We start from the raw sequence: 25,200 nt of genomic DNA, 5'->3' as shown, positions 1-25,200 counted from the left end.
CAAGGTGTAGCGGAGCTAGTTTGGGCATGGTGACATCAACGCGAAGCAGGAATCTCAGCCGCATGGGCTGAGGGAGGTCTCCTTTATCTCATGTGGCTGGTTCTCTGTTGCGTTATGCCGGAGACCCGGGTTCTTGGAGCGGTAAGGGCACGAGCCTGCGCCGAACCTCGGCGGTCACAAAAGCACATTTGTCAACGTGAAAGGGTAGTTCATAATACATCCGCAAAACAACATTGGAAAGTCTACCGTCACACATGCAGACCGTGGCAATATTGGAAAAATACTTTTATTTTCACATAACAGAAGTGAACATATATATATGTTAGTTCTTTAATAAACTGTCATCATCCATGTGGTTGTATTACAGGGTTCTTATGCGCAAATATGAAATGATTAGCTAAAAGTCCTTTAATCTTTGTGTTTCTGGTCAATCCTTGGAGTAGAATACAGCTTGAATGCAGAAGATGCTGATATTAAATGCTAAATCCACCTCCGCTGCACCTAGGCAAACAGAGAAACAAAGTTGCAGAATTGTAATACTCGCCACAGTAACAGAGCGCTTGAACTCGGCAGCCGGGGTCACCGCAGGTCAACGTCGCCATGCATGGTCACAAAAAAGAAGCTATATCTCGGGAACAAAACCACTTTCAACTGCATAAACCGCCACAAATGCAGCACTAACGAATGAGGGGGATTTCATCGTTTGTGCAGGGGGGGGGCAACTTCATGGAGCTCGGAAAGCAAGTAAAATACAAAATTATAATGAAGATGAGGGTAAAATATTATATAAAATATCTTGCTAACAATCGACAGTTAATAACAATGTTTACTGTTTATAAAAATTGAATGCATTAACTTAAGAATAGAGTGGCACAGTGGTTAGTATGCTTTTTGTATGTTTTTTTTATAAATACAACAGTAGCACCAGATGTCTCAGTGGCTTTCAAAATTAAATTATGCATGCAGATCTTTGAACTAGAAAGATGAACTAGAAAATACTAAGCTATCCACCCATTTCTAATGGTGGTGCAGTGGTTAACATTGCTGTCTTACAGTGTTAGGGCCCTAGGTTCAATTCCATGGGATACTGTATGTACGGAGTTTGCATGTTCTCTCTGGGTTCATGTTTTTTTGTCCAGGAGATCTAATTTCCTCTTGCAGTCCAAAACACACTGGTAGGTTAATTGCCTTATGGGAAAACTGGCCTTGGTATGAGTGTGTGTGTTTGTGTCTCTCTGTCCAGTGATGGAATGATGTTATATCCTGCCTTGCATCTGTTGCTTGCTGAGATAGGCCCCAGCTCCCCTGTGCTGGATAAAGAAATTAGAAAATGGATGGAACTAAAGGCGCTGTGAAACTATACACAGTGACAGAAACCCACTATGGCAGCATCTCACTGAGGATACATTATTTTATAGTCCTGGCTTAAGGAAATAGCCTTTCCACCTCTCTGGCGCCAGTACCTTCCTCTGTCTATAACATCTCCTGCCCATTTGTCAAAAGCATGCCTAACCCTCTTAGGAAGTGTTCATGATAACAGTGTATTCCTCAATTTTATCCAAATTATCTTTAACCTACTTACCTGCATCTACTGTAGATGCCTGGTCTTAACATGCGCCTCAAGAACTTACTTTTAACCTGTGCATTTTCTTCTACTGTTCTGGTGGAACCAAACAATCTTTGTCTAATTTTACTGTACCTGCCATTTCTTGTGGCCTGCAGATAACACTTTTTAAGTCAGTCAGCTATTCTAGATTAAACCTTTTACTTTGAAAAACTGAAAACCCCTACCCCATCTCCTCTTCATTCTTCATTTCAACTATACAGTTACTACATGACATTTCTTCTACGTCTAGCAAACAGACATACCTCACCTCTGACAAACTCTGATATCTGTCTGCCATTCCTTAAGCTTATATACAACCTCCCTTTACCTTGCATTCATTTCTAATATATGCTTTTTTGTAAGAGTTCTTCAGATACCCGAAACCTGCAAATAACTCCTAATGTTTTGTAACCTGCAATCACTCAGCCTACACTTAAATCCTCAAAAACTGCTTGTATTAATTTGTTTAAATCACAAATATCATCTGTGAATGTAGCGTTCAAAAAAGCTGCATTGTGGAACATCACACTGATCTGGCTTCTTTTAAAGGGAACTAGAGAAACCAGAAATACTTTTTGTTCTAGAATTAATTACTACTCTTCCTGTTCACTGGGTTATTAAATCCACACCGAGCAATCTCCAATATGCTCAGAATTTGGCAGCCAGAATCCTGATCAGTTTGCAAGCAAGCAATCACATTATGCTTGTCTTTGAGTCTTTGCACTGGCTTCCTGTCAGGTTTCGAGTCAAAATCCTCCTCATAATTATTCTGAAAAGGCATTTTTTGTTGCTCCCCAGAGCTCTGGATTTTTATCTCCACTGATATCAGAGTCACCTACCCTGAGTGCATTTAAATCTAAACTCAAAACCTTTCTTTTCAGAAGACTTATTTAGTGTCTGTATCTGCTTCATTTCCTAACTTGCTACGTTTGTGCTAGTTTGTGCCATTAAAACTAGCGTTTGTGTTGCCTTTGTTTCCGAGATAAAGTTCCTCATTTTGTCGGGGTCGTGACGTCACTCAGCCCCCCTACAACGTCGTAAGGGAACCGGACCGGTCTCATTCGTTAGTGCTACGTTTGTGCTGGTTTGTGCAGTTGAAAGTTACTTCCCAGCTACTTTCGTTACCGTGATATAGTGTCTTGTTTTTTGGGTGATCACGTGACCATGCACGGTGACTTTGACCTCCAGTGACTCCATCTGCCGAGTTCAAGCGCTCTGGTACTGGTGTAAGAGTAACAATTCTGCAATTGTGTTTCTCTGTTTGCTCGGGTGGGGGGCGGCGGTTGATTTTGCTTTTAATACCAGTATCTTATATGCGTTTGTGTGATCTGCAGAAACGGCAAAATGACTTGGATAAATTTCAATACTGGTCAAATACCTGACAGAGGATGGTTATTAATAAAGTGCAGGTTTTTGCATACAGATAGAAAAAAAAAACATAATGTACAAACACAAAATGGGAAATACTGAGCCAGAAGAGGTTACTTATGAAAGATTTGAATCTCACTTACAATATTGTGTGTAATTTTGGTCACCACATTATAAAATATATATTGATGTTATAGAATCAGTGCAATGAAGGGCAACCAGGGAATGTCCTACACTGCTAAACTAAAGGAACTGAACATTTTAGTCTTGAACATATAAGATGTTAGATTATAAGGCGACTTGAACACAAGTATTCAAAGACACAATAGTAAACTACAGTATGTGGATATTCATTTAAAACTGAAAACAAGAGGAACTTCTTAACTCAAAGGGTTGTAGGGGGTGTGAAACAAGCTACTCATCTATGTTGTTGAAGCTGATACTCTGTCATTTTTCAGGAAATGACTGAATAAGATCTTTACTAATCACTAACCTACCTACTTACTAAACAGACTAAATGGACCAAAGGGCCTACTTTCATTTGCAAATGTTTTTATGTTCTTATTATTTGTTCATTGCTGCCCACCTACAGTACATTTTTAATTACTGTGGGCCTGTGAGTCCCTGTATTAACCGACTAGCAACACTGCTAAAGCTTTTGCAATGCATTAAAATGTCATTTACTTTATAAAAAACATGTATAGGTTAAATAGGTCAAAACCGTTTTTAACCAACCACACATTTGAAAACAATAGTTGACTTCTCATCCAAGCATAGTGAAATACAAACCTTCCTCTACTATTGTCATGCTTGTGAGTTTATGTTTTGTTCTGATGAATAACACCTTCAGAATGTTTTCTTAGTTACCACACAAACCACTTCCTTTGACCTGCAGTAAGGCTGAAAACAGTTTAAACTTGTACAGGACATCAGTAAACCTTTAACTAGTTTGTCTGCTTTGCCATCTCTGTATAATCCTGAAAGTTTAATCAAAGAGAGAGAAAGTCAGTGTCAAAGAGGAAGAAAAGAGAAAATGAAAAATTGCAATTATATACCAAAATATATTAAACCCTTTCCTGTTTCTCTACACATTATATTTTAACTTTTAATTTTCTATTTCAGGAGAAAATGATTGTTGGTAAAAAAGCCGGCAAGGGAATGGCAACATTTTTTAAATTGGAAAGTCAACATTCAAAGGTGAACATTTGGGATTGTATGCCAGGTCATAAACATATATTTTAACTATAGGATGATCTCATTTCATCCTGCAACATTATACAATAATCTCAGTGAGATAGTCTATGGGTGACATGATAATGATATTAATCAAACAGCCAGACTAAATTCAATTGTTTCAGGAAAAGAACAGGAGATTTTACATTTCACTTTCTAGATTTAGATTTTAGATTTCACTGATCTGGATCCATTCAAATTCTATGTTAAGTTATTTTTGGGAGAGTGAAAAATACAGAGCAGTCACCATAAATTTGCTGAAGCAGATAATTTGGCTAAATAAGAATGATTAATGATTAGAATAAAAAGACAAAAATATACAGTGATACACTGCAAAATCTGAAATATTGCTTATTTTATTTTATGGCTAGAGTAGTGACCTAATGTACAGTTTCCATCTATGATTCTTTAATGATCCCACAGAGGCAGCTTTACGTCATTATTTCTCCTGTTTTCTTTCTTGAATTCTACTAAATGCTATTCCACCTTTGTTCCCAAGTACTTATATTGTTTCTGATCTTATATGATGCCTTTCAGGAGTTTGAATATATTACATTGACTAGATTGTTGCCTCACAGCATTGAGGCCCTGGGTTCAATTCTGGACCTGAGGTGCTATCTAGGTAGAGTTTGTGTGTTCTGCACATGTTCATCTGAGTTCCTCCCACAGTCCAAAGACATACTGGTAGGTTAATTGGCTTCTCGGAGAACAGGCCCTGGTGAGAGTGTATGTTTGTCTGTGCCTGTGTGAGTGCTACAGTGGACTGGTGTTCTGTCCAGACTGTATCCTGCCTTGTGCCTATTGCCTGCTGTGATAGGTTCCAGCTTCCCTGTGACCCTGAATTGGATGAAGCAATTGGAAAAAGAATGGAGAGATGAAAGTTTTTTAACATGGCTAAAAAGATTAAATACTATTAGTTTTAGAAAGTGAAATAATATTTACGTTAATTAATTCACCTAGGAATTAATCGTTGATCTCTTTTGTACTGCACTGAAAGCAGCAGTATCTTTCCAGTAGTGTGGTGCGAGAAACTGAATGCAATATTCCAGATGAGGTCTTAATAAACCATTGTGCCATTTTAACATGATTTACTTTGATTACATTCTATATTAAACAAGATATTTCGGCATTTAATCTGTCTTGTAATGCTTCCCCACACTGATTTAAAGGAATGGGTTAGCATAAAATCCAAGCTCTTTCTCACATAGTTTAATTTCACCCATTTGATATTTGAAATGCATATTCTTTGCTTCCTGCGCATAATACCTTCTACTTATCTACTTATATATATATATGTAACTTTACTGTTCAGCCAATAGGATGGAAATTTCTCTTTGGCATCAGCATAAATAACTACAAAAAACACTTATCTCAAAATGAATACATGTTAAAAACAAACAATAGTCCTACCCATGCAAAAAACACATATACGCATGCTCTGAGAATATTACACTATAACATTAATCCAATAGCTTCATACAGGAAACACTTAGCTACATTTAATATCACAGTGACTAAATGATTGCACAATAAAAACAAAAGATTTTTCTTGGCCACAGACATTCTAAGATATGACAATACAGTTGAAAATGGGAATGAAGAAGGTGGGAGGTGTCATCAATGATGAGCTGACCTTTCCTTTGAACTTCAATCTAAAGCAGTTTCTTGCACTTTCTGTAGTTTACCAATTATTTCACTAGCAGTATTAACAATTCTGACGATGTCCCCTTACTTTTAATACTCAGGCTACCATACAACACCATGATACCAAAAGTAAGAATGCTTTATATTACCATTGTATAAATCCTCTCTAAAATGTTTTGAATCACCTAAACCCTTTCAACTTCCTGATAAAAAAATACGCAGACTAGACTTCATAAAAATGCAATTGGTCTTCTCAGTTTAAATGTTCATCTATTGCTATTCCTAAGAATGTGAACTACTGTACAACCTCAAAGGGCTGATTAATAAGGGAAAGAGGTTGAAAATGTAACATATTACTATCACAAGTAGCCATTAATCTGGTTTTGTCAACTTTAATATGAAGCATGCTTTCCAGTTTACTTACAGTGCCTTGCGAAAGTATTCGGCCCCCTTGAACTTTTCAACCTTTTGCCACATTTCAGGCTTCAAACATAAAGATATAAATTTTTTATTTTATGTGAAGAATCACCAACAAGTGGGACACAATTGTGAAGTGGAACGAAATCTATTGGATTTTTGAAACTTTTTTAACTAATAAAAAAATGAAAAGTGGGGCGTGCAAAATTATTCGGCCCCTTTACTTTCAGTGCAGCAAACTCACTCCAGAAGTTCAGCGAGGATCTCTGAATGATCCAATGTTGTCCTAAATGACTGATGGTGATAAATAGAATCCACCTGTGTGTAATCAAGTCTCTGTATAAATGCACCTGCTCTGTGATAGTCTCAAGGTTCTGTTGAAAGCGCAGAGAGCATCATGAAGACCAAGGAACACACCAGGCAGGTCCGTAATACTGTTGTGGAGAAGTTTAAAGCCGGATTTGGATACAAAAAGATTTCCCAAGCTTCAAACATCCCAAGGAGCACTGTGCAAGCGATCATCTTGAAATGGAAGGAGTATCAGACCACTGCAAATCTACCAAGACCTGTCCGTCCCTCTAAACTTTCAGCTCAGACAAGGAGAAGACTGATCAGAGATGCAGCCAAGAGGCCCATGATCACTCTGGATGAACTGCAGAGAACTACAGCTGAGGTGGGAGAGTCTGTCCATAGGACAACAATCAGTCTTACACTGCACAAATCTGGCCTTTATGGAAGAGTGGCAAGAAGAAAGCCATTTCTCAAAGATATCCATAAAAAGTCTCGTCTAAAGTTTGCCACAAGCCACCTGGGAGACACCCCAAACATGTGGAAGAAGGTGCTCTGGTCAGATGAAACCAAAATCGAACTTTTTGGCCACAATGCAAAACGATATGTTTGGCGTAAAAGCAACACAGCTCATCACCCTCAACACACCATCCCCACTGTCAAACATGGTGGTGGCAGCATCATGGTTTGGGCCTGCTTTTCTTCAGCAGGGACAGGGAAGATGGTTAAAATTGAGGGGAAGATGGATGCAGCCAAATACAGGACCATTCTGGATGAAAACCTGTTGGAGTCTGCAAAAGACCTGAAACTGGGACGGAGATTTATCTTCCAACAAGACAATGATCCCAAACATACAGCAAAATCTACAAAGGAATGGTTCACAAATAAACGTATCCAGGTGTTTGAATGGCCAAGTCAAAGTCCAGACCTGAATCCAATCGAGAATCTGTGGAAAGAGCTGAAAACTGCTGTTCACAAACGCTCTCCATCCAACCTCACTGAGCTCGAGCTGTTTTGCAAGGAAGAATGGGCAAGAATTTCAGTCTCTCGATGTGCAAAACTGATAGAGACATACCCCAAGCGACTTGCAGCTGTAATCGCAGCAAAAGGTGGCTCTACAAAGTATTAACGCAAGGGGGCCGAATAATTTTGCACGCCCCACTTTTCATTTTTTTATTAGTTGAAAAAGTTTCAAAAATCCAATAGATTTCGTTCCACTTCACAATTGTGTCCCACTTGTTGGTGATTCTTCACATAAAATAAAAAAATTATATCTTTATGTTTGAAGCCTGAAATGTGGCAAAAGGTTGAAAAGTTCAAGGGGGCCGAATACTTTCGCAAGGCACTGTATCTGTTCAAACTAATTCCCTTATCTACCATCTCCAGTAAACAATCCTACTAGGGTCATTTATTTATGATTTAGTCATGTTAATTAATTATATTTTCTTAAAATTGCTGACCCGTTCTACGGTCTCTTTTTATCACCTATTTTCTTTGTAAGAGTAAATATTCTCTATAACATCCACAAAGACCTCCAGTATAAACCAATTTAAAGAGCTGCCCAAATATTCAATCCTTTCTCACCTGAGAAAGGATTGAATTCTACTTCCATTTGTACCAAACTGAGTCAGAAACCGCACCCTGGTATCTAAATTTTCAAAGAGTATTTTCTTAAGCATTTCAGATGCATTTCCTAAAGCAGGAAACAGACATGATAAAAGAAAAAATGGATTGATTGTAAATGATGAGTACATTGTGAGACTGAAAGAGCTAGCTTTGAAAACTTGTGTTGTTTTTTTAATCACAACTTTATAATTGTGGCACAGTTTTTAGCATTGCAACCTTGCAGCACTAGGGCACTAGGTTTAATTCCTGGGGTGCTATCTGTGTGGAGTCTGCATGCTTTCTCTGTGTTTGTGCGGGTTGTTGCTAGTTGCTGATGGATGGATTTTACAATTCTTTTTTCAATGCTCAGTTATATACTTATCCTAGAATAACCATCAAATAACAGTTTTCAGTCTTCATAATTGACAAAAAATCATTTTAATATACATAATGTGTTAATTACCCAAATACGTTTGTAATCATCTGAAAGTATTTTGTTCATTTTATGCATGTTATGTATACATTGTTATTCTAATTACAAAAATTCTGTTTTAATTCAATTAGAATATGATTCCATTAACCTTGTAATTATTCAAAATAATTAGAAAAATTGAAACCATCCTTGAAGTTCACAGCTTTGTGGAACACAGGGAAGTTAGAAGGTAAATTACTAATTAGGATATAATCTTTTTAAAATTGTTAAAAAGATTGAAGACCTTGAAATAAGGGCCATTGTGACATTTGGAAAAAAACTGCTCTCTTTCATTTTAACAACTGACTTTTTAGTGCTAATACATAATTGAATTGGTAAATTTAGTTTATTGTATTTCTTATATATAAGTAGGCTATTACTACTACAAAAAATATTAACTGAAATTGTATTTGCAACACTGTTTTATGTTTTACTACACAACTCCCTCATTATGACCACTACCTCTTTCCAAACTTCTGTTTGAACCATTTTTCAGTAAACTTAAAAAAAAACAATTCGGAGCTAATAAAACTGTAAAAGACACATACAAAACAATATTTATTAGTATGAGTACAAAAACTCTAGTACGTTACAAAAACTACTGATAAATCTAAGTGAATGTTAATAAGACTACAGTACATGATCACCTTGTCACATTCCCTGCAGGAAAAGACATCTACCAAATCAAATTACAATAGAGCAGTAGTTCTCAAACTTTTTGGACCAAGTACCACCCCTGATCAAACCAAAGCATCCAAGTACCACCTACAAGTCATCTTCTCATAGGAACCCCAGAAAATCTAAATGACCAACATGAGTGCTGTCCCAATTTTTCAGTGCACACAACAAAGTTCCGGGGTCATATGGCGTATCGCCTGGAGGCGCTCCGCGTACCACAACTGGTACGTGTACCACAGTTTGAGAACCGCTGCAATAGAGGGTTTTAGAACATGTTCATGTGTTAATGTAAGTCTGCACCAAGACATTTGCATTTATGTTATCATTAAATAGGGTCCATAATTGAAAAAAAGATGATATAGGAGCTGACAAAAATTTAAGGAATTTAGTGCTTTACGTCTTTCCTGATTTCATGCTCTTAGAAGTAGAAAAGTCACATCAAATTCACATCTGTTCCTTTACAAAAAGTGACAGTGTGACTATTTGACTTTCATTTTATAATTCAATCTGCCTCTCAGGAAATTAAATAGAACAACACACTCATTTTGTTTTTGTAAGTCTGGGTTGATAATTTAACAGTCATACTTCTACACATCTTTAAGAATTCCAGTCGTTGATGAATTCCCCCCATCTAATTTGTTCTTAAACTCTTCCAAAGGACAATTAAAATTAACCCTTTCTGTTATTTTATTAAATCATATTTTTATCTCTTTCTCACCTGTGACAAGAAGAATCAAGGTGCATTTTTTGTTCTTAACATTTATTATACATGTAGAAACCTATGGAGTTTATAGTAGGGGCATCAAACACATGGAAGAATGTCAAACTCATGGAATTCATGGAAGAATGTCATACTGTACCTTGGTGCTTTCATTCTGATGAAGCTCTGGTCTCTTTAATTGGCCTAATTAATTTGGACAAAATGAATATATATTTTAATTCATGGATCAAAAAGAAATGGATATACTATAATGTCAAGAGTGTTTTTAATGCTATTATATTTAGCTTGGAAAACCTCCCTTCATAATTACAGTGATTGAATTTTAAATTCAGTTGCAAATTCCAGAAACAGACCTAAAATGTGCATATTCAACAGAAATATCAAAACAAGAGCTGCATGATATCAGAGGAAATGGAAATGCAAAATGTAACTGAAAATTTATAGAAGATTAATCAAATTAGTTGAGTGTCATTGGTGCACTTTAAACTTCATCTAATGTTCAACAATGTATTCAAAATAAGAAAGCAGAAATTGAAAAAATATACAGATGTGCTAGAAACAACATCCAGGTCTAATGGATTTAATCAAGTATTTTAGACATAGATATCTGATCAATTCTTTTAAAATGATATGCAACATTGTCAGAATGAAAATACTGCTACGAATTTAGTATCAGACATGACATTCTTGAGTATTAACATAGTTCTGACATCATGGACATTTAGACCTGATCAAACTGAATAAACTGCTACCTGGTCACATTTTAGATTTATGTTTTATAAATGAAAATATAATAGTATTAATTACTATTTTACTAAAAATTAACATTCTAAAAAACATAAATACAAAATATAAAAATTAATAAATAAAAATACCCATATTCGTTCACTACTAATGACTTTATGTTAAAGTGAGGGTAAGTTTTAGAGCTAGGGTTAGTACACAATTGAAACTGTTGTGTACCTATTGATGCTATCTTAACATGCTACAAAACCACAACCTGCAGTAAACTGGCAACTAATAGAATATTTTACTCAGTCTTGATTTATAAAATGTAATCTAAAAAGTTACTTCACACTTCACACTATTGCAATGCTGGAAAACTGACACTTCTGCTGCTAACTGAAAACCTCCATTCAAAGAGGTTCAAAAACTTGGCTCAATGACTTTGTCAATGTATTGCTGAACATGAAAGTTTCTTTTAACTTTTACAAACTTCAATCTTGTTTTAAAAAGATTGCTATCCACACTTTCAGCCCAGCAGTTGACAACAGTCTGCACAATGACCACCATGATGTCTCCTCTGCTTTAGATTTCTTTTTGGTCTGTCAACAGCAAAAATGTGCCATCATCTCTACTGCTTCCTTTCCCAAAGAAGATAACAAATGTGGTTATTTTTATGAAGCACAGGATTATTTCTTCATTGAACTTCACATAATGTGGTCACAGCAGCCTGAACATGTTCATGAAGATGGATCAGATGGATGTGACAGAGTTGTGCTGGTGTGCTGACTTTGTACATGGTTGTACAGTATATTTTTTGCTTTTCTTGTGTTAATTAAAATAATTTATTTAAAATCATTATTTATTCTGAATCTTAATCAACTTGTTTTTGTAATACACCATGCAATTAGCAGAAGTTAATTACACACTCCAAAAAAAATAATATAAAAAAGGCCCCACAGCTGAAATATTGTTTTGTTTTTTACTTGTTTACTATTAAGAACATTATTACCCCCCAAAATAAAAAAAAAATCTGGTCAATATTTAAAATGTAATTATTATACTATACATTCCAAATTAGCAACTGATTTTGAACAAAACTATATATATGGTGTCATTCTATGCCCAATTCATTAGATGAGAGAAGGCATTATGCAGAACCTACTACAAAAATATTAACTGGAAAAAATATTAACTGGAATGAAGAACCATATACAGATGGTTTTGAAATCTATGGACTTGGGATCATGGTTAATCAATATACGGTGGCTATCAAAAGTATTGTGTTCCAATATGGAATGACAGTGTATTTAATTGGGATTTTTTTATCAATGATCGAAACAAAACACTCTATCAATTCAAAGTGAAAATAAAATTCTACAGTTCCTCCTACATGTGAAGAAGCTCAAAAGCTGGGTAAATACGTTTGATACCCACATGATGAAAATCCATGCAAACCATTTGGCAATGATGTTAACAACCCAGAAATATTCTTGAAATGTCATCAGGGATTCCCACTTTCACCTTTATCATTTGATCTTGTCTTTGGAACCTCTATCTTAAGCTGTTCATCAATCATATCAATTTTTATTCTTACCAATACACAATATTGTATGTTGCAATGTTCAATGAGTTTAGTTATGCTCTGTCAGTGTATAAAATTAACTGGTGCAAGTCTGTATTACTGTATTAAATTTTGCAGTGATGAAAGCTGGCCTACCTCCACTTGTATCACTGATCAAGCTCATTGATTTGGTGTTGGTCTTCTTTACATTTGACTGTAGTAAACAATTTTAATAACATTTCTAAACAGATAGATGGTAACATAAACATATGAACTAATTTCCCTAATTATCTTAAGCACATGTCTCTGTAATAAAAATGTATGTACTTCCTTGTGTAGCGGCAAGGCTTACTAAAAATACAGGAATTAAGTTTGCTGCTCCCTTGCCAGTCTCTCTGTCTCTCATCTCAGTGGTGCTGGATACAGAGAGGCCATTCCATTTGGTTCACATTTAAGGTGTTTTTCTAGCTGATAGAGTGTCCTGATAAGGAACAGCTCCCAGTGCTGAGATTCTCCAGCAACCCTAATAAATGATCATCTCTGGCGCCTTACTGTCTGGGAGATTGTTTACAACTCTAAGGTCAGAGTGCATTTTTACTCATCATCAGCCAATCAGGAACTGGTAGGGCAGGTTAACCCCACGTGGGTCTCAAATGCCCACGGAACTTTCAAACAATGAACGACCGTAGTTCCTCCAGGTAAAACAGGCAGCACAGGGCTCCTCAGGGCCCCTCCTGGACATTCTCGGACTCAGCTCGGACAATCACGTAACAGCCAGTGTGTCCGAGTGCCAGGACTTTATTTTGTTCTAAGAGTCGAGAACGGAGGTTGCCAGCATGTAACCAAAGGATCCACCCGAGGTTAGCCCAGAAGCAAGCCTCGTGAACCCACCACGAGTGCTCACCTGATCAACAAGTGAACTACGGTCGGAATTGTGGACAGCTGAATCTCAGGATTCAGGACTAGCGCTACATCAGGAACGAACTGGTCTTCTTCCCGTCTAAAAAGTGTGACCTGCTTGGACCCGCAGTCACTTTCCATGTGCACAAACTCTCGCTAGTTCAGCCAACACTAACTAGCCAGTCTTCGGTAGGACGAAGGGTGGAGCGGTGGCTCTGTGGCTAAGGATGTATGCCTGTGACTGGAAGGTTGCTGGTTAAAATCCTGCAGCTGGCAGAGGAATCCTACTCTGTTGGGCCCCTGAGCAAGGCCCTTAACCCCAACTGCTCCAGGGGTGCTGTACAATGGCTGACCCTACACTCTGACCCCAAGCTTCTCTCCCTGTCTGTGTCTCATGGAGAGCAAGCAGGGGTATATGAAAGATTAATTCCTAATGCAAGAAATTGTATTGGGCTAATAAAGCAACATTATTTATTTATTATTATTCAGAGAGCCTACTACCAGAGCATCGCAGCAGGAATCTCTCCCACTTCTCTCATGCCAAACAAGCACTGCCTGGCACCGGGCCAGAGAACGCCGATTGGACACAGCAACAGCCTGCCACTGTTCCTTTGTGTCCGCGGGAGATCTGAATCCCCACAGATTGGATGAGTATTCAACCTTCTGTATTACAGCTTCAGAATTCAATTGTTACCTTAATGCCAGTTGATATAAATTTAATTCCTATGAGTGATGTACTTGCTTTTGAGTATCTAGTATAGAAGTTGTAATCCAAGTTCATTTACGAAATGGTCTAAATGAATGGTATACTGAATGTATGTCCCTCTTGGTTTGTAACTCTTTGTGATTGAATATATACCTTTTTTATTCTGCTAACCCTCATTGATAAGACCTGTTATGTTTATGCACATTTTATGTATTAATAAATGTATTGTTGTGTATTAGTATCCGTGTGTATGCGTTGCTGTTATCCCGCAAGGTCGGTTTTCTAATAGCCATCAAAGAATAATTTTGTGACTTACTGCTACAATTAATAATTGTTCCAGTAAATGCACAACACCCCTACATTTATTGGTGCCTCATGAGAGGATGCCTATACTTGGTTAAATTTCCACTCGAAAGTGTGTAGCAGCAAGGCACATTATTACACTTAGGATTAAGTGTTATTAAAGATTTCTAATAATCCTTCTGTTGCCTCAACAAAGCAGCTTGGGCCTGTGTGCAAAAGGCAGGGAAAACCAGTTAAAAGAGGCACATCTGATAAGAAACAGATTCCAAGTGTGGAACACAGACCAGGACATTGTAAAGTATACAGCTCTATTAATGTATGGTGCAAATTAAGAGATAAAGTAAGATCACTTTATTAGCCATATACAACTTTTTGCATACCCCAGCTTGCTCTCCATGAAACACAAAGGCACACAGATGGGCAGAAAAAAGCTTGGGGTCAGAGCACAGGGTCAGCCATTGTACAGCGCCCCCGGAGCAGCTGGGGTTAAGGGCCTTGCTCTGGGGCCCAACAGAGTAGGATTCCTCTGCCAGCTGCAGGATTTGAACCAGCAACCTTCCAGCCATAGGTGCAGGTCCTTAGCCACAGTGCCACCACTCTGCCCCAATTCGTTTTTAAGATCACTTTATTGGCCATATTCAATTTCTTGTATTAGGAATTTGTCTTTTTGTATACCCCAACTTGCTCTCCATGAGACACACAGACAGGGAAAGAAGCTTGGGGTCCGAGCACAGGGTCATTTATACGGCGTCCCTGGAGCAGGTGGGGTTAAGGGGTCCAATGGAGAAGGATTCCTCTGCCAGCCACGGAATACGGACTGACACCCTTACATCAACAGGCGCAGATCCTTAGCCATAGAGCCACAGCACCGCCCCAGTTTTAAGGCAAAAAATTGGCCCTTTTGCCTAAGCCACTGTCCACCACATAAAGCACAATCTGTCAATGAGGGTCCTGCAGATTGGATACCAGGATTATACCTGATAACATCCTAACCAATCATCAACTCTGATGTTGTAACTTAAAATCTACCCAACCCAATTTTCGTTGGTTAACTCACTAGCTCCTCTTCTCTCTCCATCTACTCTGGCAGTCTGACTTTACCAACCACGTGAATCAGAATCAGGACTTAAGTTTTTCCAAGTGCCAGACCGAGTAAAAAACAGGAGTAAAGAACAGTAGAATTCAGCCCACAATATTCTTTCTGCAACAGAAGGAATCTTGTGATTTGTGAACTAATTGTTATTTTCACCTGATAAATAAAATTAAGAATTGATTTAGAATAGTTTTTGTCAACATTCACATCCAGTATATTCAGTAAAAAGCTATAGCCAAGACAAACAAAGTTTCTTCCACTGTCTCACTTGTAGATGGACCCAAGCAGATGACAATTCAAAAACTGTTTAAAGTTCAGTACGATGCTAACTTCCTTGAAAAGCTGTCCTCAGAAACGCTCCGCAAAGCTCTTTCTCTCTTTTATCTGTACTGTTGTGCAAAAAGAAAGTATTAAAGTACATGTACATTTGTATCTATCCAATAGAGATCATACTGTACATTTACATTTATTTGTTACAGTAAATTAAATCACATCACTTTTAGTGTCAATGGTCTTCAGGAGGTATGGCTTTATCTCACTTTAATTCAAAATATAACTTAAAATTGAGTATCTCTTACATATTGTTGACTGCATTTTGACTCCACAATTACAACAATTACAAAACCTCAGAAGACATAACATGTACCTTTCCCAATTTTAAAATTGTAAACACTTTATGGGGAACACTCTTTTCTCTTTTTCACATTTGGGGGACGGAGCAATTTACACTCTAACAGATATTTCTTATCAAGGATGACCTACACTCATTATTGCAAGCTACTGCATTTATAAATATATTTTATTTACTTGTTTTTCTGTTAAGCAATGTATGTCATTGGAATTTCTTGAGGGGTGCAGTTGTTTGTATACCCAATGCATATCAGAGGAACAACAAAGGGAATGGCTTCTTGGATTCAGGTCTTTCTATAACAGGCATCATACATACCCTTAGCAGTAGATAGAACCTGAAACTGGGACCTGAGATGAAGATGAGGCCATTTTTGAGGACATTATTTGAAATTATAGAAATGATCTGCCTTAACAATTCTTAACCATCAAATAATTCACTTAAAGTAATATCTCAGTAGACATAATCTTATCAATGGAACATAAACCCCATGTTTATGCTTAATTTATTGTAAACAACATGAAAACAGCAACGGTAATTCTGTTTACCTAACACTGCCCAGTTGTTCTTGCAAATCAGTTTCCACTGCGGTTGATACGTTACTAAATGGTTATGTCATCATGAGCAAAACAGTCATAGCAAATGTTCTGCTGTGGTTTCTCAGTACCACTGCCCTGGTTTCCTGTCTGTAGTTTGCACTTTGCTTTCTGTGCATCTGATATTATAGCCAGATTGGGCTGACGGCTCAGCTAAACAAAGCTGATAAATTTTCCAGCCTAACCTTCTCAAACAGCACATTAGTTTATATTTATATACACTTTTCAGACTTAATTGCTTTTTGTGCTACTTTTGTCTTTGAATTATAAAACACGGGCTCCACCTTACATGCTTGAATACAAGGAGAAGCGTATAATGAGCCACATTTATTTACATATCACAAAAAAATAATAATGATTTTTCTTTTTATTGCTGACCAACTTCTAGACTCTACAGATTTAAACCTGAGCTTTTTTATGCTAACAAAGATTAATGTTTATTTGCTGGACAGTCTTTCAATTATCAGGTTTCATATTATTTAGATTTTTACTTATATTGGGGCAGATATCTAATGGTTGACAGGGATTTGCAGATGTGTTAATATGTATATCATTATACAGTGAGATGTTTAATAATATTCTCTCTGAGGTGCTTTAGTCAAAGGCTTATAAACTCTCCTTAAAGACAACATTTTGGAGGTGTTAGATTTAAAGGCATCTAAATGCAATTTACTAATGATTTTAGTAATTATGGCATAATATTTTCTGAGCAAGGATTCAACTAAATTAAAAAGACTGCAATCAGTGCTGTGAGTCACAGCAAGGTTGTATCTCTGATCTTCTCCAGACACCTTACCTTAGGCGCGCACACATTTTATGCCTCATCCAAAGTATCACAAGCAATTCTAATCATATCAGATTCCATTGATTTTTATCTTTCATGCTCTTGTTTTTCATCTCTAATAAAATTGGCTGTTTGGGAGAACACATTTAATTATTTACATATTTAGTGTATTACTAAATATGCTCCATCATTGCCCTGTCTATGCATTTCTAATCAATTAGACCTTTAACAGACACAATTACCAGTTAAACAATATGCAAATAGGTCCTTTAGAGTGTAACAGTCTGCACAAGAAAACAAGCTAAATTCATACTTAATATTGAAAAGATGTGTGTCTTTTTACTGGAATTCACTAAACCTTCTTGTTCACTTTTCTTTCCCAAAATCACTAAAGCAGTTTGTTCAGACAAAATGTATTAATTGTAGTACTGTACATTTAGTTGATTTTTGTGATGCAGACAAGCATCCTAAATACTATTATTCATAATAATACTAGTATAATAATAATAATAATAATCTATTCATCTTAATACTGTAGTTGAAATCTGTTGTCAGACTAAAGCAGTCTCATGCTTTGCATTATTGCAGTGAGACACTTTCAGAAGAGGGGCCTTTATATTTATCCATTAATGTATATGTTTTTGCCAAATATTTTAATCATCACAATGATCTCAATCATCTGAGGCACCTGCATGATGCATTAAGACCAAACACAATAATGTGTTAGCTCATGCAAATTTGTGCTCAGTTTTGTTGTTGTGATGCTGTTTGGTATAATACAGTATTTTGGGACTTCTGTAGTACCATTGTGCAGCCTGGGAAACATCGTCTAGGCATCACTACCACAGTGCTAGCCTTTGGTGGCCTTCTCTATCAACCCACTCTGATTCAGCTAGGATTTTGTGACTACCTTGTCTTTTCTTTTCTTTACTTTCTCATGCTACACCATTGCTCCAGTCCCTCCAAAGGCTCCCTGTTGTTACACATATCCAATTCAAAATCTGAGTTCTTGCTAATTCTTGTCAAACTTTCTGTTCCCCCTCAGTTCAGCCGTACTTCTCAGTGGTGGTATAAAGTACTCTAAAAAATCTGCTCTTTTTTCCATCACATTTCAAAGTCTTTTCAAGACAAATGTGTTTTATACTGTTTTAGTTCTTATCAATTGATATTGTTCTTTATTGCTCCTCAACCTTGAGATCCCCTGTCACCATTTGTAAATTTATTTTTATACTTGCACAACTGTTCCTTTGCACTTACACAAATTATATAAATCACCAGATGTCACGATGGCATTGATAAAAAATAGTAATGCCCTGTTTTAATCATTTTAGGGTGTGCCCTAAATGCCACACTAAGCCCTTCCTTCAAATCAGTACTTCTGTGATGTAGCATGTGTGACTTTAAAAGTGCACGAGCATTCGAGGGTGCAATGTTATAAAAAGAGTAATGTCAAAATTCTGTCTGTTGTTTCTGCTTTCGCGCTGCTTCTTTTTCAGTGATTAAGTGCACAGCGGCAGAGAATTCTTCTAAATAATTTTTCATTATGACATGAAATTGAATGTCATCTGGTCTCTCCTTGGACAAAAGTAGTGGCATAACATCTGTATTCAATTTGATCAGGCTTGACTGAAAACAGGCAAAGTTAACTAAAGAAAGCACATCAATACCATTGTATATTCAAAGCTTTGTACCTTTAAATACATTTAATCTCATCTGCCTATTACAAAAATGACAGTACGGGGAACATTCATGTTCGTTCACGTTATACAAGAATATTTCAAAGTGGATAAAGTAAACGAAATAAGGTAAACTTGGCAATACCTCAAAGCTTTGTACTGTTAAATACTTTCTCTTTCAGTGTACAAAATACACAACACATTAACGAATATTCATCAGTTGAAATGGGGTGATGAAATAATAGCTTTATGTTAATACTTCGTACGTAGAATACACATGAATCTAAAGCAGGCAAAAGAAATGTTGTTTTTACATAAAATGTAAATGAGATTTAACACTGTAAAAAGTTAAATATTACTAACATGAATATTTTATTCTCCATGGCAACTTCTCTACGCTTTGTCAGAACATGAAACGTCACCAATATGAAGGGGCTGATTCCCCTCAGAGAAGTCTGCTATAATGCAGACTTCAGAAAGGAGGCATAAAGAGTGCACTGGGGGGCGCTCATGAGCACCCTTGTGGAACAAAAATTGGAAATGGGACACCGTAAGCCCTTGCAGACCTGAGCGGGAACGAGCATATTAAGGGCACAAGACCACAAGTGTGGGTATTGGGACACGGACAAAATGTTACAATTGTATTCTTTATACAATTCTTTATTCGACGAAGCATAGATTTGAAGACACACTATTTTATATTTATTCAATATAGGCTCACAGAGGAGCTGTAGCCTATTCTGGCAAACAACATGTGCCAGAATAAACACTGGAAAGGACAAAAATCTTTCACAGTGCAGACACAGACATGCACACCAGCAGAAAACACCAGAAACCAGTTGACCTACCAGTGTCTTTGGACTGTGGGAAGAAACCAAAGCACCAAGTCTTCTAAAACTACTGCATTTAAGAACTTTGCATTAATATTATGTGCTACCTTAAGCTAAAATAGGTTATGCATTTATTTGTGTATCACAATTTGCTAGTGACAAGAAAAAAATTGTTAAACATACCATTATACCACAATATATGAAGTACTCTATCAGAGGAAAATCTTCCAAAAGCTCTTTCTGTCCATTGCTGATTTGTTCCTGCAATGTGTTTACACATTAAAATTACAAATGTAATTACTTCCATTTATTTTTCTATCTCCTCTTGTTATCTTAAGCATGCATCTTTTCACATTTATGTACAGTATGTTTCTACTTCTATATTTACATATTGAATGACAAAGTTTTTCACCCATGGGTAACTGGTCATACAGTATAATGTCCCTTTTTGGCATTGTACTGTTCATCTAAAGCACCGCCATAAGGTCTCCATCTGTGCTAATTTGCAAGGTTAGATTCAATAGTTGTAACGTTCCTCAGAACAAGAGAATTATCAAAAGAATTTTACTTCAGAAAGACCTCTTTTGTTTACTATTTAATGATGTCTGTACTGTGTCTTGAACATTTTTTCAGACTCTTGAAAAGTTTTCACTATTTGTTGCTTTAAAGCTTGTAGTCATCATATTGCCGTGTAGCAATTAATAGATTTTATACACACCACCTACTCTGCACATTCAATTATACAACAAGAGGAGGCCATTCTAGTTGTCTGGCCACTAGTAGTAAATTGATCTGTGGATGTTATTTTTTTGAATGTGAAATATAAAAAATCCCTTCATGTTGCACCATTATTGTCAGCATTTTTAATATAACTATATCCTTTCTACTGAAGACTGCAAAATATTTGTACATGTCTATTAAGAAAACATATGAAAATGTTGCAAAGGAACAACAACTTTTCCATCCTACAGGATGATCCCTCCATTGGGGCCCTCTTTTCTGACCACCCCATCATCTCATATCCCCGACCACCTAATCTGCGTAACCTTCTTTTTCACAGCTCCCTTGACCGCCCTCAGCAACCACAGCAGGCACTTTCCCTTGCAACAGAGCTCGCTGTATCACCTGCAAATACACAGCCACCACCACACTCATTCAAGGCCCCATCTTGTACCTCCAGCAACCTTATTTACTGTATCTCTTGCAGTCAATGCCCAGCCATCTACATTGGGAAAACAGAAAGGAGACTCAGAGACCGCTTCAGAGAACATGTTAGAGCTGTGAAGATTAAAGATTTCTCAAAGTCTATTGTTTCTCATTTAACCTCTGATGGCCATGATCACACTAATCTCTCCTTCTGTGTTCTCAAAGATGGTTTTCCTAACCCCCACATCAGAAAGACTACAGAAACTAATATTATTCTGCAGCTAAGATCACACCTTTCCTCTTTTCTCAACGACAGACTCATTTTCTTCTAAATTCTCTCTATTCATTGTAGGTTTCATTTCACACCTCTCTTCGCCCTTTCTGACTTCACACATCCTGATTGGCCATTCTCTCTGTCCCCTGTTCCCGCCTCTCGCTCCTCCTCTCTCCCAGCTGTTGTTCTCCTATGCTACATTACCTTACTGCCCTGTCTTTCTCACACCTGAAGAAGGCTCCACGGCCAAAAAGTTGTGGTTTCTTTCTTCTCTTTTCAGCATGGAATAAACCTATTACTTGTTTATTTGCAGCCTATGCATGCTGATGCAGCTACCCACCTGAATCATATGAAAGTGTTTGCAACTATCACAGTACTAAAACTATTCTGAAATTCTGAGCTAATACATGTTCAAACTAAAAGCATGATGGATTTGATTGCGAACCACAGTACCTTTTTACTATTAAAGTACTTAAGTAAAGCTTTGTTGTCTATGAACTGAGCTCAACTTATATCCATCTCCACCATAAACTTACACAGCCTACATCAGGCTTCCCTGCAGCCATTACACACTCTCCGACTTCTTACCTCATATACCCTGGTTAATGCCTAAAACCTGTGACTGTGCCTCTCAGCCCCTGTAATGTGCATACATTATATGCCATCTTGGTTTTCTATAATGTTTTTGAGAACTGTGGGGGTCTAAAAAATGATTTCAAGTATTTCAATTGCTAAGGAAATGTGTCTGTGGCAGAAGTGTGTTAGTAATGCTATTTAGAAATATGGAAAATTCTTCATAATATAATAAAGCTTTTATCAGCTTTTATCGAACCTTTAAGATTATTTGATTTGTATGCATGCACACAGAAAATTAATAGCAGGGGAAACTACATGAAAAGCACCCTATAAATATATAGCAAATACATTGTGCCTATCGTGAAAAGGTGCTATTTGCTACAGCCAGCAGTTATAACCACGAAACAACTGACAAGTCTTTATAAGTGCATTTCATAAACATAACTCATTTTGACTGCAGGAATCTCTTTTTTCAGTAGCAAATGAAGAGCATTTTTCTATTAGCATGCACATCTAGGCCCCAGTGCCAAACCAAGATAACATGTTATCTTAAAACCTGCAGGTGTTAGTAGACTCTCTGTAGGATAGCTCCAGGAGTATCAACATATTTAAGCAGGCATCACCTGCAAAACTGGAGATAAGGAAGCTTATCTTTCTGACATAACTCCCTTCTAACATAAATTTACTGTAAGTGATGTTCACTCTACATAAATGTCCCAAACCAAGGCTTTTAAACACGTTCAGTCTAATTTTCATTGTGAAATACCTAAAATAAGTTGTCTATCAATCATTTAAGTTTCTTTACAATTTTTCATCACTAGGCTGCACAAATGCTCCACTGTGCTGCACACAGAGGATGTATTTTTTCGCATACAATTATGAAGTACTACATCAATCAAAATGAATTAATGGGGTATAAAGATGGATGGAATACTATATTCTCAGTTTGATTTCTTCTAGATATAATGCATTCTGAGCTTCATTGGGATGCAAGAGAGACATGCTACATATCTGAAAATATGTTGCACAAATGCTCTCAAGGTCAAAGTTACTTCAAGAAAAACTCATTCTTCTTTCTATGGACATGTTTAACCTCCAACTACACAACTCAACTCAAGGACTCACTGTCCTTGACCATCATGATTAGACCATGACTAGTTTTACCACGTTTTGGCATAAGTGCTTTGCAATGGAGCCTGCTTTATTTTGAATGATCTTGCTATTATGATTACTATACTTCATTTACCACTGTCCATGATCATAAGCCTTTCTATTACTTTGAAAAATCATTCACCATATTAATATTAATTCATATTTCACTTAATGTTAAAGTAACCTTAAATGATACATATGGCACCAATTATTGAAAACTAAGGTTTTAAACTGTGGTCTCAAGACAAATATTTCCAATATTTAAATTTGGCTTTTTGTGTGTAAAGGTGCTAACTTTTACTTACTGTATGTCTCACTGTTCTTGGCAAACCAAATACACATACAAAAGAATTCAAAGTGACTTCATACCAGTCAACAGTTTGTGTATACCCCAATGCTTTATATCTTACATTAAAGTTCAATGTAGTTGCTGTAATTGTAACAATCTAATTATAAATCAAAAGCACAAATCACTTTACATATATATTCCACATACTGCAGACATCAGTGTAGTACATACATCTTGTCATAAAGTTGATAGTGATAGTCATACCTATTCATCCAAAAAAGTAGTTAAGTGAAGTAATTAAAGAAAAAAACAATGTTTATATTAGCATCTCCATACATAAACAGTATGTATGATGTTTTATATATATATACAATCTATAATACAGCAAATGTATTGTAATTAATACCAGCTGTTCTTTGAAAGTCGATTTGATTAGTAAATATACTGAAAAATAAAAGTTTAAATATTTCACTTTCTCTAAGTTTTATATTCTCATTAATCAGTTTACTGAAAGGTAAACAGAAACGATTGGCATCATTAAGTTACTGTAAAAAATGTTTTCTAAATACAGTTTGTATGTTGGGGAGAAACTATGTTGGTGGTTTTAATCTTGTGTACAAATATATGTTATAAATCAACACATATTTAACACCATTTAAAAATACTACATCAAATTTCAGTAGACACTACTGAATCCGTTACTGTTTCTAAGTTTTGGAAGATATAATGTTGTTAGTATAATTTGCACCTAAAAACAGCCACTTGGAAAAAAAAACTTGTTACAGTAAGTACGAGATAGACTGCGATAAATACCTGCGCTGAGGATCTGGGTGCAGTCCACATTGTCTTGTCCAAGTGCGGCAGTGTACCTGGAGCTGAGATGCCCCGCTGTGGCGCCGACCCTGCGCGGACTGCTCACTGTTGCTGCTGCTGCTGATGATGATGATGTGGATGTTGCCACTCTAGTGCTGGGCCCGTTGTCGTACGTGCAATGCTGCTGTTGATGTTCTGTGCTGCTAATGATGGAGGGCTGCTGAAGGTGTTGTTGTTGATGCTGGTTTTGATGATGATGCCCACCTCCTCCGGCTCCCAGCTGCGGGATATCCACCATGGTTGGTCTGTCATACCTCTTGCCTGTTGTCCGCTTACAGGGGAAAGTCTTGAGGGCGCTGTAAGGGCTCCTTTGCTTGTAGATTTTGGGAACACAGGATCCCTCCTCAGCCTGCTGCATCTCCTCCTCCATCGCTTCGCTAGTTTCTTTGCTTTTCCTGTCTCGTCTTGTCTGGTCTAGTCCTTGTATGTGTCGCTCTCACCGGCACCTTGCTCAGAGACCGAAACGGGGCGCTACGTTACTGACAACCAGTCTGGCCAATCCCCAGACGAGAGAGCCGTGTTAATAGGCACTTGGAGTAAATCTACCAACAGGGAGATGCACGGGCGGAACCTGCGCCTTGTGCTCCCAACGTGATTTATGCATACACGGGTCTCTCGCACTTCAAATCGCCGCTACAGAATGAATGTACAGTATGAAAAGACACAGTTTAAAGAAAAAACAGAAACAAAATCTAATTTTATATATATATTAATTTTAATATAAAACAAACTTAAGACAGGAGAAAACCCCCGCGAGATACCTAACATTGTATCCACATGCACATTACTTTAGAAATCATACTTTTCGGGGTCAAATGTATTTTGGAATTAGAAATGCGCTGCAGCAGTTAAGCGCTCTACTTTCATAGTTTTAAAGAAGAGCCTTCCCTTTGCTTTGCTGCGCTCGGCTCTTTCTATTAATAACCAAAATCTTCACCCACCTGCTTATTATAAACCACCTGTTAACAAAGTTTAACAGGTGGTTCGCCATATTCATCCCCGCTCAGTGCATCACTGGCAATGAAGACGTGAAATATCAGTTATTTCATGATAAG

The 25,200-nt window shown here is 37.0% G+C and overlaps 1 protein-coding gene across 1 annotated transcript in view; it reads right to left on the bottom strand.

Moving 5' to 3' along the window:
- bend4 (BEN domain containing 4) overlaps positions 1-24,598 on the bottom strand; it is a 72,088-nt gene extending 47,490 nt beyond the window's left edge. Inside the window, exon 1 of the mRNA XM_088910448.1 lies at positions 24,086-24,598. Coding sequence (XP_088766574.1) covers positions 24,086-24,515 — 430 coding nt within the window. The 5' untranslated portion in view covers positions 24,516-24,598. The remainder of the gene's footprint in view (positions 1-24,085) is intronic.
- Positions 24,599-25,200: the final 602 nt, after the last annotated feature.

The sequence above is a fragment of the Atractosteus spatula genome, chromosome 1 (genome assembly GCF_055471065.1).
Source record: "Atractosteus spatula isolate fAtrSpa1 chromosome 1, fAtrSpa1.hap1, whole genome shotgun sequence".
Lineage (NCBI taxonomy): Eukaryota > Metazoa > Chordata > Actinopteri > Semionotiformes > Lepisosteidae > Atractosteus > Atractosteus spatula.
This window is presented reverse-complemented; position numbering and strand designations above follow the sequence as displayed.